The sequence below is a fragment of the Saccoglossus kowalevskii genome, chromosome 2 (assembly GCF_978046115.1).
Source record: "Saccoglossus kowalevskii chromosome 2, keSacKowa6.1, whole genome shotgun sequence".
NCBI lineage: Eukaryota > Metazoa > Hemichordata > Enteropneusta > Harrimaniidae > Saccoglossus > Saccoglossus kowalevskii.
The window spans coordinates 45,773,991-45,788,459 of record NC_140642.1 but is presented as its reverse complement, the minus strand read 5'-3'; the positions used below and the strand labels follow the sequence as shown (position 1 = coordinate 45,788,459).

General features: G+C 46.2%; 1 protein-coding gene across 1 annotated transcript in view; it reads left to right on the top strand.

Annotated features, from left to right (window-relative positions):
• Positions 1–13,840, top strand: part of LOC100371834 (ankyrin repeat and EF-hand domain-containing protein 1-like) — a 77,496-nt gene extending 63,656 nt beyond the window's left edge. The window contains exons 4-7 of the mRNA XM_085495805.1: positions 11,101–11,935; positions 12,147–12,373; positions 12,652–12,863; positions 13,395–13,840. Coding sequence (XP_085351931.1) covers positions 11,101–11,935; positions 12,147–12,373; positions 12,652–12,863; positions 13,395–13,673 — 1,553 coding nt within the window. The 3' untranslated portion in view covers positions 13,674–13,840. The remainder of the gene's footprint in view (positions 1–11,100; positions 11,936–12,146; positions 12,374–12,651; positions 12,864–13,394) is intronic.
• Positions 13,841–14,469: the final 629 nt, after the last annotated feature.

The following is a 14,469-nucleotide window of genomic DNA, read 5'->3' as shown; positions in this document are numbered from 1 at the left end:
CCTATCCCAAGACTGTCAGATCACCCTAGCCTGAGACTGTCAGATCACCCTAGCCTGAGACTGTCAGATCACCCTAGCCTAAGACTGTCAGATTACCCTAGCCTAAGACTGTCAGATTACCCTAGCCTAAGACTGTCACATCACCCTAACCTAAGACTGTCACATCACCCTAGCCTAAGACTGTCACATCAACCTAGCCTAAGACTGTCAGGTCACCCTAGCCTAAGACTATCAGGTCACCCTAGCCTAAGACTGTCAGATGACCGTAGTCTAAGACTGTCAGATCACCCTAGCCTAAGACTGTCAGATCACCCTAGCCCAAGACTGTCAGATCACCCTAGCCCAAGACTGTCAGATCACCCTAGCCTAAGACTGTAAGATCATTCTAATCTAAGACTGTCAGATCACCCAGGTCTAAGACCGTCAGGTCACCCTAGCCTGAGACTGTCAGATCACCCTGGCCTAAGACTGTAAGATCTCCCTAGCCTAATACTGTCAGATCACCCCACCTCAGACTGCCAGATCACCCTAGCCCAAGACTGTCAGATCACCCTAGCCCAAGACTGTCAGATCACCCTAGCCTAAGACTGTCAGATCACCCTAGCCTAAGACTGTAAGATCATTCTAATCTAAGACTGTCAGATCACCCAGGTCTAAGACCGTCAGGTCACCCTAGCCTGAGACTGTCAGATCACCCTGGCCTAAGACTGTAAGATCTCCCTAGCCTAATACTGTCAGATCACCCCACCTCAGACTGCCAGATCACCCTAGCCTGAGACTGTCTGATCACCCTAGCCTAAGACTGTCAGATCACCCTAGCCTAAGAATGTCAGATCACCCTAGCCTAAGACTGTCGGATCATCCCAACCTGAGACTGTCAGATCACCCTAATCTAAAACTGTCAGATCACCCTAGCCTGAGACTGTCAGATCACCCTAGCCTGAGACTGTCAGATTACCCTAGCCTAAGACTGTCAGATTACCCTAGCCTAAGACTGTCACATCACCCTAGCCCAAGACTGTCACATCACCCTAGCCTAAGACTGTCACATCACCCTAGCCTAAGACTGTCAGGTCACCCTAGCCTAAGACTATCAGGTCACCCTAGCCTAAGACTGTCAGATCACCGTAGTCTAAGACTGTCAGATCACCCTAGCCTAAGACTGTCAGATCACCCTAGCCCAAGACTGTCAGATCACCCTAGCCCAAGACTGTCAGATCACCCTAGCCCAAGACTGTCAGATCACCCTAGCCCAAGACTGTCAGATCACCCTAGCCTAAGACTGTAAGATCATTCTAATCTAAGACTGTCAGATCACCCAGGTCTAAGACCGTCAGGTCACCCTAGCCTGAGACTGTCAGATCACCCTGGCCTAAGACTGTAAGATCTCCCTAGCCTAATACTGTCAGATCACCCCACCTCAGACTGCCAGATCACCCTAGCCTGAGACTGTCTGATCACCCTAGCCTAAGACTGTCAGATCACCCTAGCCTAAGAATGTCAGATCACCCTAGCCTAAGACTGTCGGATCATCCCAACCTGAGACTGTCAGATCACCCTAATCTAAGACCGTCAGATCAATCTAACCTAAGACTGTCAGGTCACCCTAGCCTGAGACTGTGAGATCACCCTAGCCTAAGACTGTGAGATCACCCTAGCCTAAGACTGTGAGATCACCCTAGCCTAAGACTGTCAGATCACCCTAGCCCGAGACGTCAGGTCACCCTAGCCTGAGACTGTCAGATCACGCTAGCCTAAGACTGTCAGATCACCCTAGCCTAAGACTGTCAGATCACCCTAGTCTAAGACTGTCAGGTCACCCTAGCCTAAGACTGTCAGGTCACCCTAGCCTAAGACTGTCAGGTCACCCTAGCCTAAGATCGTCAGATCACCCTAGCCTAAGACCGTCAGATCACCCTAGCCTAAGACCGTCAGGTCACCCTAGCCTGATACTGTCAGATCACCCTAGCCTAAGACTGTCAGATCACCCTAGCCTAAGACTGTGAGATCACCCTAGCCTTAGACTGTCAGATGACCCTAGCCCGAGACGTCAGGTCACCCTAGCCTGAGACTGTCAGATCACGCTAGCCTAAGACTGTCAGATCACCCTAGTCTAAGACTGTCAGGTCACCCTAGCCTACGACTGTCAGGTCACCCTAGCCTAAGACCCTCAGATCACCCTAGCCTAAGACTGTCAGGTCACCCTAGCCTGATACTGTCAGATCACCCTAGTCTAAGACTGTCAGGTCACCCTAGCCTAAGACTATCAGATCACCCTAGCCTAAGACCGACAGATCACCCTGGCTTATGACTGTCAGATCACCCTAGCCCGAGACTGTCAAATCACCCTTACCTAAGACTGTCAGATCACCCTAGTCTAGGACTGTCAGATCACCCTAGCCTAAGACTGTCAGATCATCCTAACCTGAGACTGTCAGATCACCCTAGCCTAAGACTGTCAGATCACCCTAGCCTAAGACTGTAAGATCATCCTAATCTAAGACTGTCGGGTCACCCAGGTCTAAGACTGTCATATCACCCTAGCCTGAGACTGTCAGATCACCCTAGCCTGAGACTGTCAAATCACCCTCGCCTAAGACTGTCAGATCACCCTAGCCTAAGACTGTCAGATCACCCTAGCCTAAGACTGTCAGATCATAATAATCAAAGACCGTCAGGTCACCCTAGCCTGAGACTGTCAGATCACCCTAGCCTGAGACTGTCAGATCACCCTAGCCTATGACTGTCAGATCACCCTAGCCTAAGACTGTCAGATCACCCTAGCCTAAGACTGTCAGATCACCCTAGCCTAAGACTGTCAGGTCACCCTAGCCTAAGACTGTCAGGTCACCCTAGCCTAAGACTGTCAGATTACCCTAGCCTAAGACTGTCAGGTCACCCTAGCCTAAGACTGTCAGATTACCCTAGCCTAAGACTGTCACATCACCCTAGCCTAAGACTGTCAGGTCACCCTAGCCTAAGACTATCAGGTCGCCCTAGCCTAAGACTGTCAGATCACCGTAGTCTAAGACTGACAGATCACCCTGGCTTATGACTGTCAGATCACCCTAGCCTGAGACTGTCAAATCACCCTTACCTAAGACTGTCAGATCACCCTAGCCTAAGACTGTCAGATCACCCTAGCCTAAGACTGTAAGATCATCCTAATCTAAGACTGTCGGCTCACCCAGGTCTAAGACTGTCATATCACCCTAGCCTGAGACTGTCAGATCACCCTAGCCTGAGACTGTCAAATCACCCTTGCCTAAGACTGTCAGATCACCCTAGCCTAAGACTGTCAGATCATAATAATCAAAGACCGTCAGGTCACCCTAGCCTGAGACTGTCAGATCACCCTAGCCTAAGACTGTCAGATCTCCCTAGCCTGAAACTATCAGATCACCCTAGCCTGAGACTGTCAGATCACCCTAGCCTATGACTGTCAGATCACCCTAGCCTAAGACTGTCAGACCACCCTAGCCTAAGACTGTCAGATCACCTTAGCCTGAGACTGTCAGATCACCCTAGCCTAAGACTGTCAGATCACTCTAGCCTAAGACTGTAAGATCATCCTAATCTAAGACTGTCGAGTCACCCAGGTCTAAGACTGTCATATCACCCTAGCCTGAGACTGTCAGATCACCCTAGCCTGAGACTGTCAGATCACCCTAGCCTAAGACTGTCAGATCACCCTAGCCCAAGACTGTCAGATCACCCTAGCCTGAGACTGTCAGATCACCCTAGCCTGAGACTGTCAGATCACCCTAGCCTAAGACTGTCAGATTACCCTAGCCTAAGACTGTCAGATTACCCTAGCCTAAGACTGTCACATCACCCTAGCCTAAGACTGTCACATCACCCTAGCCTAAGACTGTCACATCACCCTAGCCTAAGACTGTCAGGTCACCCTAGCCTAAGACTATCAGGTCACCCTAGCCTAAGACTGTCAGATCACCCTAGCCTAAGACTGTCAGATCACCCTAGCCCAAGACTGTCAGATCACCCTAGCCCAAGACTGTCAGATCACCCTAGCCCAAGACTGTCAGATCACCCTAGCCTAAGACTGTAAGATCATTCTAATCTAAGACTGTCAGATCACCCAGGTCTAAGACCGTCAGGTCACCCTAGCCTAAGACTGTAAGATCTCCCTAGCCTAATACTGTCAGATCACCCCACCTCAGACTGCCAGATCACCCTAGCCCAAGACTGTCAGATCACCCTAGCCCAAGACTGTCAGATCACCCTAGCCTAAGACTGTAAGATCATTCTAATCTAAGACTGTCAGATCACCCAGGTCTAAGACCGTCAGGTCACCTTAGCCTGAGACTGTCAGATCACCCTGGCCTAAGACTGTAAGATCTCCCTAGCCTAATACTGTCAGATCACCCCACCTCAGACTGCCAGATCACCCTAGCCTGAGACTGTCTGATCACCCTAGCCTAAGACTGTCAGATCACCCTAGCCTAAGAATGTCAGATCACCCTAGCCTAAGAATGTCGGATCATCCCAACCTGAGACTGTCAGATCACCCTAATCTAAAACTGTCAGATCACCCTAGCCTGAGACTGTCAGATCACCCTAGCCTGAGACTGTCAGATTACCCTAGCCTAAGACTGTCACATCACCCTAGCCTAAGACTGTCACATCACCCTAGCCTAAGACTGTCACATCACCCTAGCCTAAGACTGTCACATCACCCTAGCCTAAGACTGTCAGGTCACCCTAGCCTAAGACTATCAGGTCACCCTAGCCTAAGACTATCAGGTCACCCTAGCCTAAGACTGTCAGATCACCGTAGTCTAAGACTGTCAGATCACCCTAGCCTAAGACTGTCAGATCACCCTAGCCCAAGACTGTCAGATCACCCTAGCCCAAGACTGTCAGATCACCCTAGCCCAAGACTGTCAGATCACCCTAGCCTAAGACTGTAAGATCATTCTAATCTAAGACTGTCAGATCACCCAGGTCTAAGACCGTCAGGTCACCCTAGCCTGAGACTGTCAGATCACCCTGGCCTAAGACTGTAAGATCTCCCTAGCCTAATACTGTCAGATCACCCCACCTCAGACTGCCAGATCACCCTAGCCTGAGACTGTCTGATCACCCTAGCCTAAGACTGTCAGATCACCCTAGCCTAAGAATGTCAGATCACCCTAGCCTAAGACTGTCGGATCATCCCAACCTGAGACTGTCAGATCACCCTAATCTAAGACCGTCAGATCAATCTAACCTAAGACTGTCAGGTCACCCTAGCCTAAGACTGTGAGATCACCCTAGCCTAAGACTGTGAGATCACCCTAGCCTAAGACTGTGAGATCACCCTAGCCTAAGACTGTCAGATCACCCTAGCCCGAGACGTCAGGTCACCCTAGCCTGAGACTGTCAGATCACGCTAGCCTAAGACTGTCAGATCACCCTAGCCTAAGACTGTCAGATCACCCTAGTCTAAGACTGTCAGGTCACCCTAGCCTAAGACTGTCAGGTCACCCTAGCCTAAGACTGTCAGGTCACCCTAGCCTAAGACCGTCAGATCACCCTAGCCTAAGACCGTCAGGTCACCCTAGCCTGATACTGTCAGATCACCCTAGCCTAAGACTGTCAGATCACCCTAGCCTAAGACTGTGAGATCACCCTAGCCTTAGACTGTCAGATGACCCTAGCCCGAGACGTCAGGTCACCCTAGCCTGAGACTGTCAGATCACGCTAGCCTAAGACTGTCAGATCACCCTAGTCTAAGACTGTCAGGTCACCCTAGCCTAAGACTGTCAGGTCACCCTAGCCTAAGACTGTCAGGTCACCCTAGCCTACGACTGTCAGGTCACCCTAGCCTAAGACCCTCAGATCACCCTAGCCTAAGACTGTCAGGTCACCCTAGCCTGATACTGTCAGATCACCCTAGTCTAAGACTGTCAGGTCACCCTAGCCTAAGACTATCAGATCACCCTAGCCTAAGACTGACAGATCACCCTGGCTTATGACTGTCAGATCACCCTAGCCCGAGACTGGCAAATCACCCTTACCTAAGACTGTCAGATCACCCTAGCCTAGGACTGTCAGATCACCCTAGCCTAAGACTGTCAGATCATCCTAACCTGAGACTGTCAGATCACCCTAGCCTAAGACTGTCAGATCACCCTAGCCTAAGACTGTAAGATCATCCTAATCTAAGACTGTCGGGTCACCCAGGTCTAAGACTGTCATATCACCCTAGCCTGAGACTGTCAGATCACCCTAACCTGAGACTGTCAAATCACCCTCGCCTAAGACTGTCAGATCACCCTAGCCTAAGACTGTCAGATCACCCTAGCCTAAGACTGTCAGATCATAATAATCAAAGACCGTCAGGTCACCCTAGCCTGAGACTGTCAGATCACCCTAGCCTAAGACTGTCAGATCTCCCTAGCCTGAAACTATCAGATCACCCTAGCCTGAGACTGTCAGATCACCCTAGCCTATGACTGTCAGATCACCCTAGCCTAAGACTGTCAGATCACCCTAGCCTAAGACTGTCAGATTACCCTAGCCTAAGACTGTCAGGTCACCCTAGCCTAAGACTGTCAGATTACCCTAGCCTAAGACTGTCACATCACCCTAGCCTAAGACTGTCAGGTCACCCTAGCCTAAGACTATCAGGTCGCCCTAGCCTAAAACTGTCAGATCACCGTAGTCTAAGACTGACAGATCACCCTGGCTTATGACTGTCAGATCACCCTAGCCTGAGACTGTCAAATCACCCTTACCTAAGACTGTCAGATCACCCTAGCCTGAGACTGTCAGATCACCCTAGCCTAAGACTGTCAGATCATCCTAACCTGAGACTGTCAGATCACCCTAGCCTAAGACTGTCAGATCACCCTAGCCTAAGACTGTAAGATCATCCTAATCTAAGACTGTCGGCTCACCCAGGTCTAAGACTGTCATATCACCCTAGCCTGAGACTGTCAGATCACCCTAGCCTGAGACTGTCAAATCACCCTTGCCTAAGACTGTCAGATCACCCTTGCCTAAGACTGTCAGATCACCCTAGCCTAAGACTGTCAAATCACCCTAGCCTAAGACTGTCAGATCATAATAATCAAAGACCGTCAGGTCACCCTAGCCTGAGACTGTCAGATCACCCTAGCCTAAGACTGTCAGATCTCCCTAGCCTGAAACTATCAGATCACCCTAGCCTGAGACTGTCAAATCACCCTTGCCTAAGACTGTCAGATCACCCTTGCCTAAGACTGTCAGATCACCCTAGCCTAAGACTGTCAAATCACCCTAGCCTAAGACTGTCAGATCATAATAATCAAAGACCGTCAGGTCACCCTAGCCTGAGACTGTCAGATCACCCTAGCCTAAGACTGTCAGATCTCCCTAGCCTGAAACTATCAGATCACCCTAGCCTGAGACTGTCAGATCACCCTAGCCTATGACTGTCAGATCACCCTACCCTAAGACTGTCAGACCACCCTAGCCTAAGACTGTCAGATCACCTTAGCCTGAGACTGTCATATCACCCTAGCCTGAGACTGTCAGATCACCCTAGCCTGAGACTGTCAGATCACCCTAGCCTAAGACTGCCAGATCACCCTAGCCCAAGACTGTCAGATCACCCTAGCCCGAGACTGTCAGATCACCCTAGCCTGAGACTGTCAGATCACCCTAGCCTAAGACTGTCAGATTACCCTAGCCTAAGACTGTCAGATTACCCTAGCCTAAGACTGTCACATCACTCTAGCCTAAGACTGTCACATCACCCTAGCCTAAGACTGTCACATCACCCTAGCCTAAGACTGTCAGGTCACCCTAGCCTAAGACTATCAGGTCACCCTAGCCTAAGACTGTCAGATCACCGTAGTCTAAGACTGTCAGATCACCCTAGCCTAAGACTGTCAGATCACCCTAGCCCAAGACTGTCACATCACCCTAGCCCAAGACTGTCAGATCACCCTAGCCTAAGACTGTAAGATCATTCTAATCTAAGACTGTCAGATCACCCAGGTCTAAGACCGTCAGGTCACCCTAGCCTGAGACTGTCAGATCACCCTGGCCTAAGACTGTAAGATCTCCCTAGCCTAATACTGTCAGATCACCCCACCTCAGACTGCCAGATCACCCTAGCCTGAGACTGTCTGATCACCCTAGCCTAAGACTGTCAGATCACCCTAGCCTAAGAATGTCAGATCACCCTAGCCTAAGACTGTCGGATCATCCCAACCTGAGACTGTCAGATCACCCTAATCTAAGACTGTCAGATCACCCTAGCCTGAGATTGTCAGATCACCCTAGCCCAAGACTGTCAGATCACCCTAGCCCAAGACTGTCAGATTACCCTAGCCTAAGACTGTCACATCACCCTAGCCTAAGACTGTCACATCACCCTAGCCTAAGACTGTCACATCACCCTAGCCTAAGACTGTCAGGTCACCCTAGCCTAAGACTATCAGGTCACCCTAGCCTAAGACTGTCAGATCACCGTAGTCTAAGACTGTCAGATCACCCTAGCCTAAGACTGTCAGATCACCCTAGCCCAAGACTGTCAGATCACCCTAGCCCAAGACTGTCAGATCACCCTAGCCTAAGACTGTAAGATCATTCTAATCTAAGACTGTCAGATCACCCAGGTCTAAGACCGTCAGGTCACCCTAGCCTGAGACTGTCAGATCACCCTGGCCTAAGACTGTAAGATCTCCCTAGCCTAATACTGTCAGATCACCCCACCTCAGACTGCCAGATCACCCTAGCCTGAGACTGTCTGATCACCCTAGCCTAAGACTGTCAGATCACCCTAGCCTGAGACTGCCAGATCACCCTAGCCTAAGACTGTCGGATCATCCCAACCTGAGACTGTCAGATCACCCTAATCTAAGACCGTCAGATCAATCTAACCTAAGACTGTCAGGTCACCCTAGCCTAAGACTGTGAGATCACCCTAGCCTAAGACTGTGAGATCACCCTAGCCTAAGACTGTCAGATCACCCTAGCCCGAGACGTCAGGTCACCCTCGCCTGAGACTGTCAGATCACGCTAGCCTAAGACTGTCAGATCACCCTAGCCTAAGACTGTCAGATCACCCTAGTCTAAGACTGTCAGGTCACCCTAGCCTAAGACTGTCAGGTCACCCTAGCCTAAGACTGTCAGGTCACCCTAGCCTAAGATCGTCAGATCACCCTAGCCTAAGACCGTCAGATCACCCTTGCCTAAGACCGTCAGGTCACCCTAGCCTGATACTGTCAGGTCACCCTAGCCTAAGATCGTCAGATCACCCTAGCCTAAGACCGTCAGATCACCCTAGCCTAAGACCGTCAGGTCACCCTAGCCTGATACTGTCAGATCACCCTAGCCTAAGACTGTCAGATCACCCTAGCCTAAGACTGTGAGATCACCCTAGCCTTAGACTGTCAGATGACCCTAGCCCGAGACGTCAGGTCACCCTAGCCTGAGACTGTCAGATCACGCTAGCCTAAGACTGTCAGATCACCCTAGTCTAAGACTGTCAGGTCACCCTAGCCTAAGACTGTCAGGTCACCCTAGCCTACGACTGTCAGGTCACCCTAGCCTAAGACCCTCAGATCACCCTAGCCTAAGACTGTCAGGTCACCCTAGCCTGATACTGTCAGATCACCCTAGTCTAAGACTGTCAGGTCACCCTAGCCTAAGACTATCAGATCACCCTAGCCTAAGACTGACAGATCACCCTGGCTTATGACTGTCAGATCACCCTAGCCCGAGACTGTCAAATCACCCTTACCTAAGACTGTCAGATCACCCTAGCCTAGGACTGTCAGATCACCCTAGCCTAAGACTGTCAGATCATCCTAACCTGAGACTGTCAGATCACCCTAGCCTAAGACTGTCAGATCACCCTAGCCTAAGACTGTAAGATCATCCTAATCTAAGACTGTCGGGTCACCCAGGTCTAAGACTGTCATATCACCCTAGCCTGAGACTGTCAGATCACCCTAGCCTGAGACTGTCAAATCACCCTTGCCTAAGACTGTCAGATCACCCTAGCCTAAGACTGTCAGATCACCCTAGCCTAAGACTGTCAGATCACCCTAGCCTAAGACTGTCAGATCATAATAATCAAAGACCGTCAGGTCACCCTAGCCTGAGACTGTCAGATCACCCTAGCCTAAGACTGTCAGATCTCCCTAGCCTGAAACTATCAGATCACCCTAGCCTGAGACTGTCAGATCACCCTAGCCTATGACTGTCAGATCACCCTAGCCTAAGACTGTCAGATCACCCTAGCCTAAGACTGTCAGGTCACCCTAGCCTAAGACTATCAGATCACCCTAGCCTAAGACTGACAGATCACCCTGGCTTATGACTGTCAGATCACCCTAGCCCGAGACTGTCAAATCACCCTTACCTAAGACTGTCAGATCACCCTAGCCTAGGACTGTCAGATCACCCTAGTCTAAGACTGTCAGGTCACCCTAGCCTAAGACTGTCAGATTACCCTAGCCTAAGACTGTCAGGTCACCCTAGCCTAAGACTGTCAGATTACCCTAGCCTAAGACTGTCACATCACCCTGGCCTAAGACTGTCAGGTCACCCTAGCCTAAGACTATCAGGTCACCCTAGCCTAAGACTGTCAGATCACCGTAGTCTAAGACTGTCAGATCACCCTAGCCTAAGACTGTCAGATCACCTTAGCCTAAGACTGTCAGATCACCCTAGCCTAAGACTGTCAGATCACCCTAGCCTAAGACTGTCAGGTCACCCTAGCCTGAGACTGTCAGATCACCCTAGCCTAGACTGTCAGGTCACCCTAGCCTAAGACTGTCAGATCACCGTAGTCTAAGACTGTCAGATCACCCTAGCCTAAGACTGTCAGATCACCCTAGCCTAAGACTGTCAGATCACCCTAGCCTAAGACTGTAAGATCATTCTAATCTAAGACTGTAAGATCATCCTAGCCCAAGATTTACAGATTACCCTAGTCTAAGACCATGTCAGTTATGCTATTTGTGCAAATAATCCTTACTTACTGTATTCAAAGATGTGTAATGCTTTAAAATTAATTTTTACTTTACCTATTTACGTATTTAACAAAAATCAATTTCATGATTGTGTATTATTATTAAAGAAATTGAATCTTTTTATCAGGTTGTAAAGCTAACCAGAAAAACAATGATGGTCAACTACCAAGCCAGGTTGCTAAGGATAATGACAGCAAAGATGCCATGAAGGAATGTAAGAAAGTGGAGAGAATGTGGAAGAAGATTATGGGTGGCGGCAAACCACCTGTGGATACGTGGGCTATAACAATGTATGACTGGACCATAGAGCATGCAGATAAACTTAAACAAAGATTTGAAACTACTGACATAGATAACAATTCTGAACCAACAGGAAAGGTCAGCAAAGATGAGTTCTGTGAGATCCTACAATCTCAGAATGCACCCCTGACAGATGAACAATTGAAACAATTGTGTCAAGCACATGATAAGAACCGTGAAAATGAAATTGATTATGAAGAGTTCTTTAGCGGCAAAAAGTATTTAGCCAAAGCTTATCTCATGACAGCATTTGAGAAAAAGGAAAAGAAGAAAAAGGGAGGAAAGAAAGGAAAGAAAAAGAAAGGAAAAACGAAGGTTCCCATGCCAATTTGTACAGCTCCAGACGGACCTAGGACTGACGGTGGAGGACCACCTGAACATCTGATTGGTAGACATGTTCCTTTTTCAGACACTGGTCGTTTTGATCGTGATCATCCACCAGAACACCCAATACAAGATGATTCTATTTGGTATCTTGCACCCCCAGAGAAGGCCTATATGAATATTAATAATGCTGCTAAGATGGGAGATGTGGAGTCATTGAAAAGGGCATTCTGGGAAGGTAGAAATGTTGATACACGCGATAAGTACTTTAAAACACCACTCATGGTTGCTTGTCACTATGGAAACTTTGAAATGGTGCAGTTCTTAGTGGAAAATGGGTAGGTCATGATTAATTATTTGTTGTATTACTCAATTGCTATGGAAATAATTGTAGATGTGATTTTATGGCCAAAAACAGTAATAATTTAATGATTTAGTTGCAAAAAATGCAATTTTTCATTTATATGAACTTTTATCGGAGATGTGATTCTATTAATATATTTTATGTTATTCTTATGATATTCTTATTGTATAATTTATTTGATACAGGGCTGATGTTAATGCAAAGGATAATTTCAAGTGGACGGCTTTACACCATGCATGTCATGCTGGTCAGATGGATATCGTAGAAATGTTGGTCGAAAGAGGAGCTGAAATAGAAGTAAAAGCTATGAATGGTGGTACTCCATTGATGAGAGCAGTACAGAGTTCAAGACCAGATGTAGTACAGTATCTTATTGATAAAGGTGCCAAAGTTCAACAAGAGAATAGAAAAGGTAAATTAATGTATTTATATCAAGTGTTTATCATTCATTGATTGCATTAATTAGATTTATCATTGATGAAATGGGTGTTATTTTTGAGGAGTTAGGTGTTTGATGAAATCGAATGATATTGATGTAATTTGGTGTCATTGATGAAAATTATCTGGTGTAATTGTTTGGTGGATTCTAGTGACATGGATGAAATCTTAAAATGAATGATATTTTTGTGGTGTCATTGATAAAATATGGTAACATAGTCAATAGTTATTCATTTAATTTTACATTTAAAGGTGACAATGTGATGGATATTGCGATGTGGTGGGCTGATCCAAGAGTACTAGAAATAGTCAAGGAGAAATTTGATAGCTTACCCAAACCTAAAGAAGGCAAAGGAAAGAAAGGTGGTAAGAAGAGCGCCAAAGGAAAGAGAGATGCTCCAAGAGCATCATCAGTTCCACCATTGCCAAAAACTTCTAATCTGACCCAGATGCCCATGGGGGAGGTATGATTATTTTTTGTTTTCTCTTCATGTATTAAGGTTTAAAATAAGTTGCTGGTAGTTAAATATTTTTGCGTCAAACATATAATTATTAGTCACTGAAATATGAACTTTTTTGAGGTTTCGTCATGCCTGGACAGCTGAAAATTACACATAATAGACTAACTTAGACATATTGTTTTTTTTTGTGATTTTTATTCAAAATAGCTGACTGACGGCCATGGTTGTTTTATGTAACCATTTCTCAGATTTTTTCAGGACATTGGAGGAGTAGGATTTAATCTAGTACAATGACAAGACATAATAGTTTTCATACTTTCATCAATTATTATTTATCAATTATTTTTTGCGTTTGATGAAATTTAATGAATTGGCAGTAATTTTTGTCCAGTATCTCTGCTCAGTCCATTTTATTGCATTTTATATTCATGTCATTTTGTTTTGATAACATTTATTTGACATTCTTTCCATTTTGGGTTCTATGTCAATTCAGCTAAATACAAACATGGACTTTGACTTTCTTTCTTATATTAGTCATCTACACCACCTCCAAGACGTGAACGTAAAAGTTCTGTGTTACGTGCAGCATCGGCAATGGCGGGAGGCGTTGAACACATGGAGGACGTCACTTACACACCAATCAAAGCATGGACACATCAACATTCAACTTCAGAGCTTATCATTAAGAAAGAGCAAAGGCGGAAACGATTTGGTGATGAAGTGGATTTCCCAGATTTTATGATGCCATTTTCAAATAATTTCATGAAGAAGTCCAAAGCCCTTGGTGGTGTGAGTTCTGACGATGAAGATTAGTGTACAAGTATTACTGAATAAATAAATTGGAAACTTTGATTTTATTCAATCATGCAAATAATTTGGGCCGTCTTAAATCAGAAAATTGAATGTGTGCGAATCTAGTGTATATATCACTCATTAGAAATTCATGGTCATTTTTCCACCACTTGAATGTCAACCAAAAATTTATCAATTTCCTTTTATCGTCTCACACTCATACAATATTGTAAATAATTTAGAATTATCAAAGTTTGGCACTTTGTGATTGCATTAAATCTAAGATATTCTATTTCAAAACTACAACTTTTTATCATTTGTATTATGAATGAAATTTTACTCGTGATGAACATTTTTCTTAGAAAGTAATTTACAATACAAGGTTCTTGCTACTGACCTTCATATATAGTTATATAAAGTTATTTTTGTTTGTTCACAAATTGTGATATAAATTAGGATTTGTAAGATACTTGAATCTTGAATTTACAAAGATTTAACAAAAAAAACAGTCTATTTTGTTATGAATGACAAGTTTTCTTTTTGAATTGTCTTTCTAACTAGTGACAATCACACATATTACAAGCAAGTATAGATGTCATCCTTCCACACTTGGTGAAGGCTATAAGGTATCTATCAGCGTATGGATCTGAATATGTATTGTGATCACATGTTGTTGACCACTTAGCTCAGTATCCTTCCACCAATTTGTTTTGATTACAGTCTTGATATTGGCCACCTTTTTTTTGTTTTCCTCTAATCATATGTTAAAACAGGCATGCAATCTCCACTGTGTAAATGTAGAAATAACAATAAATAT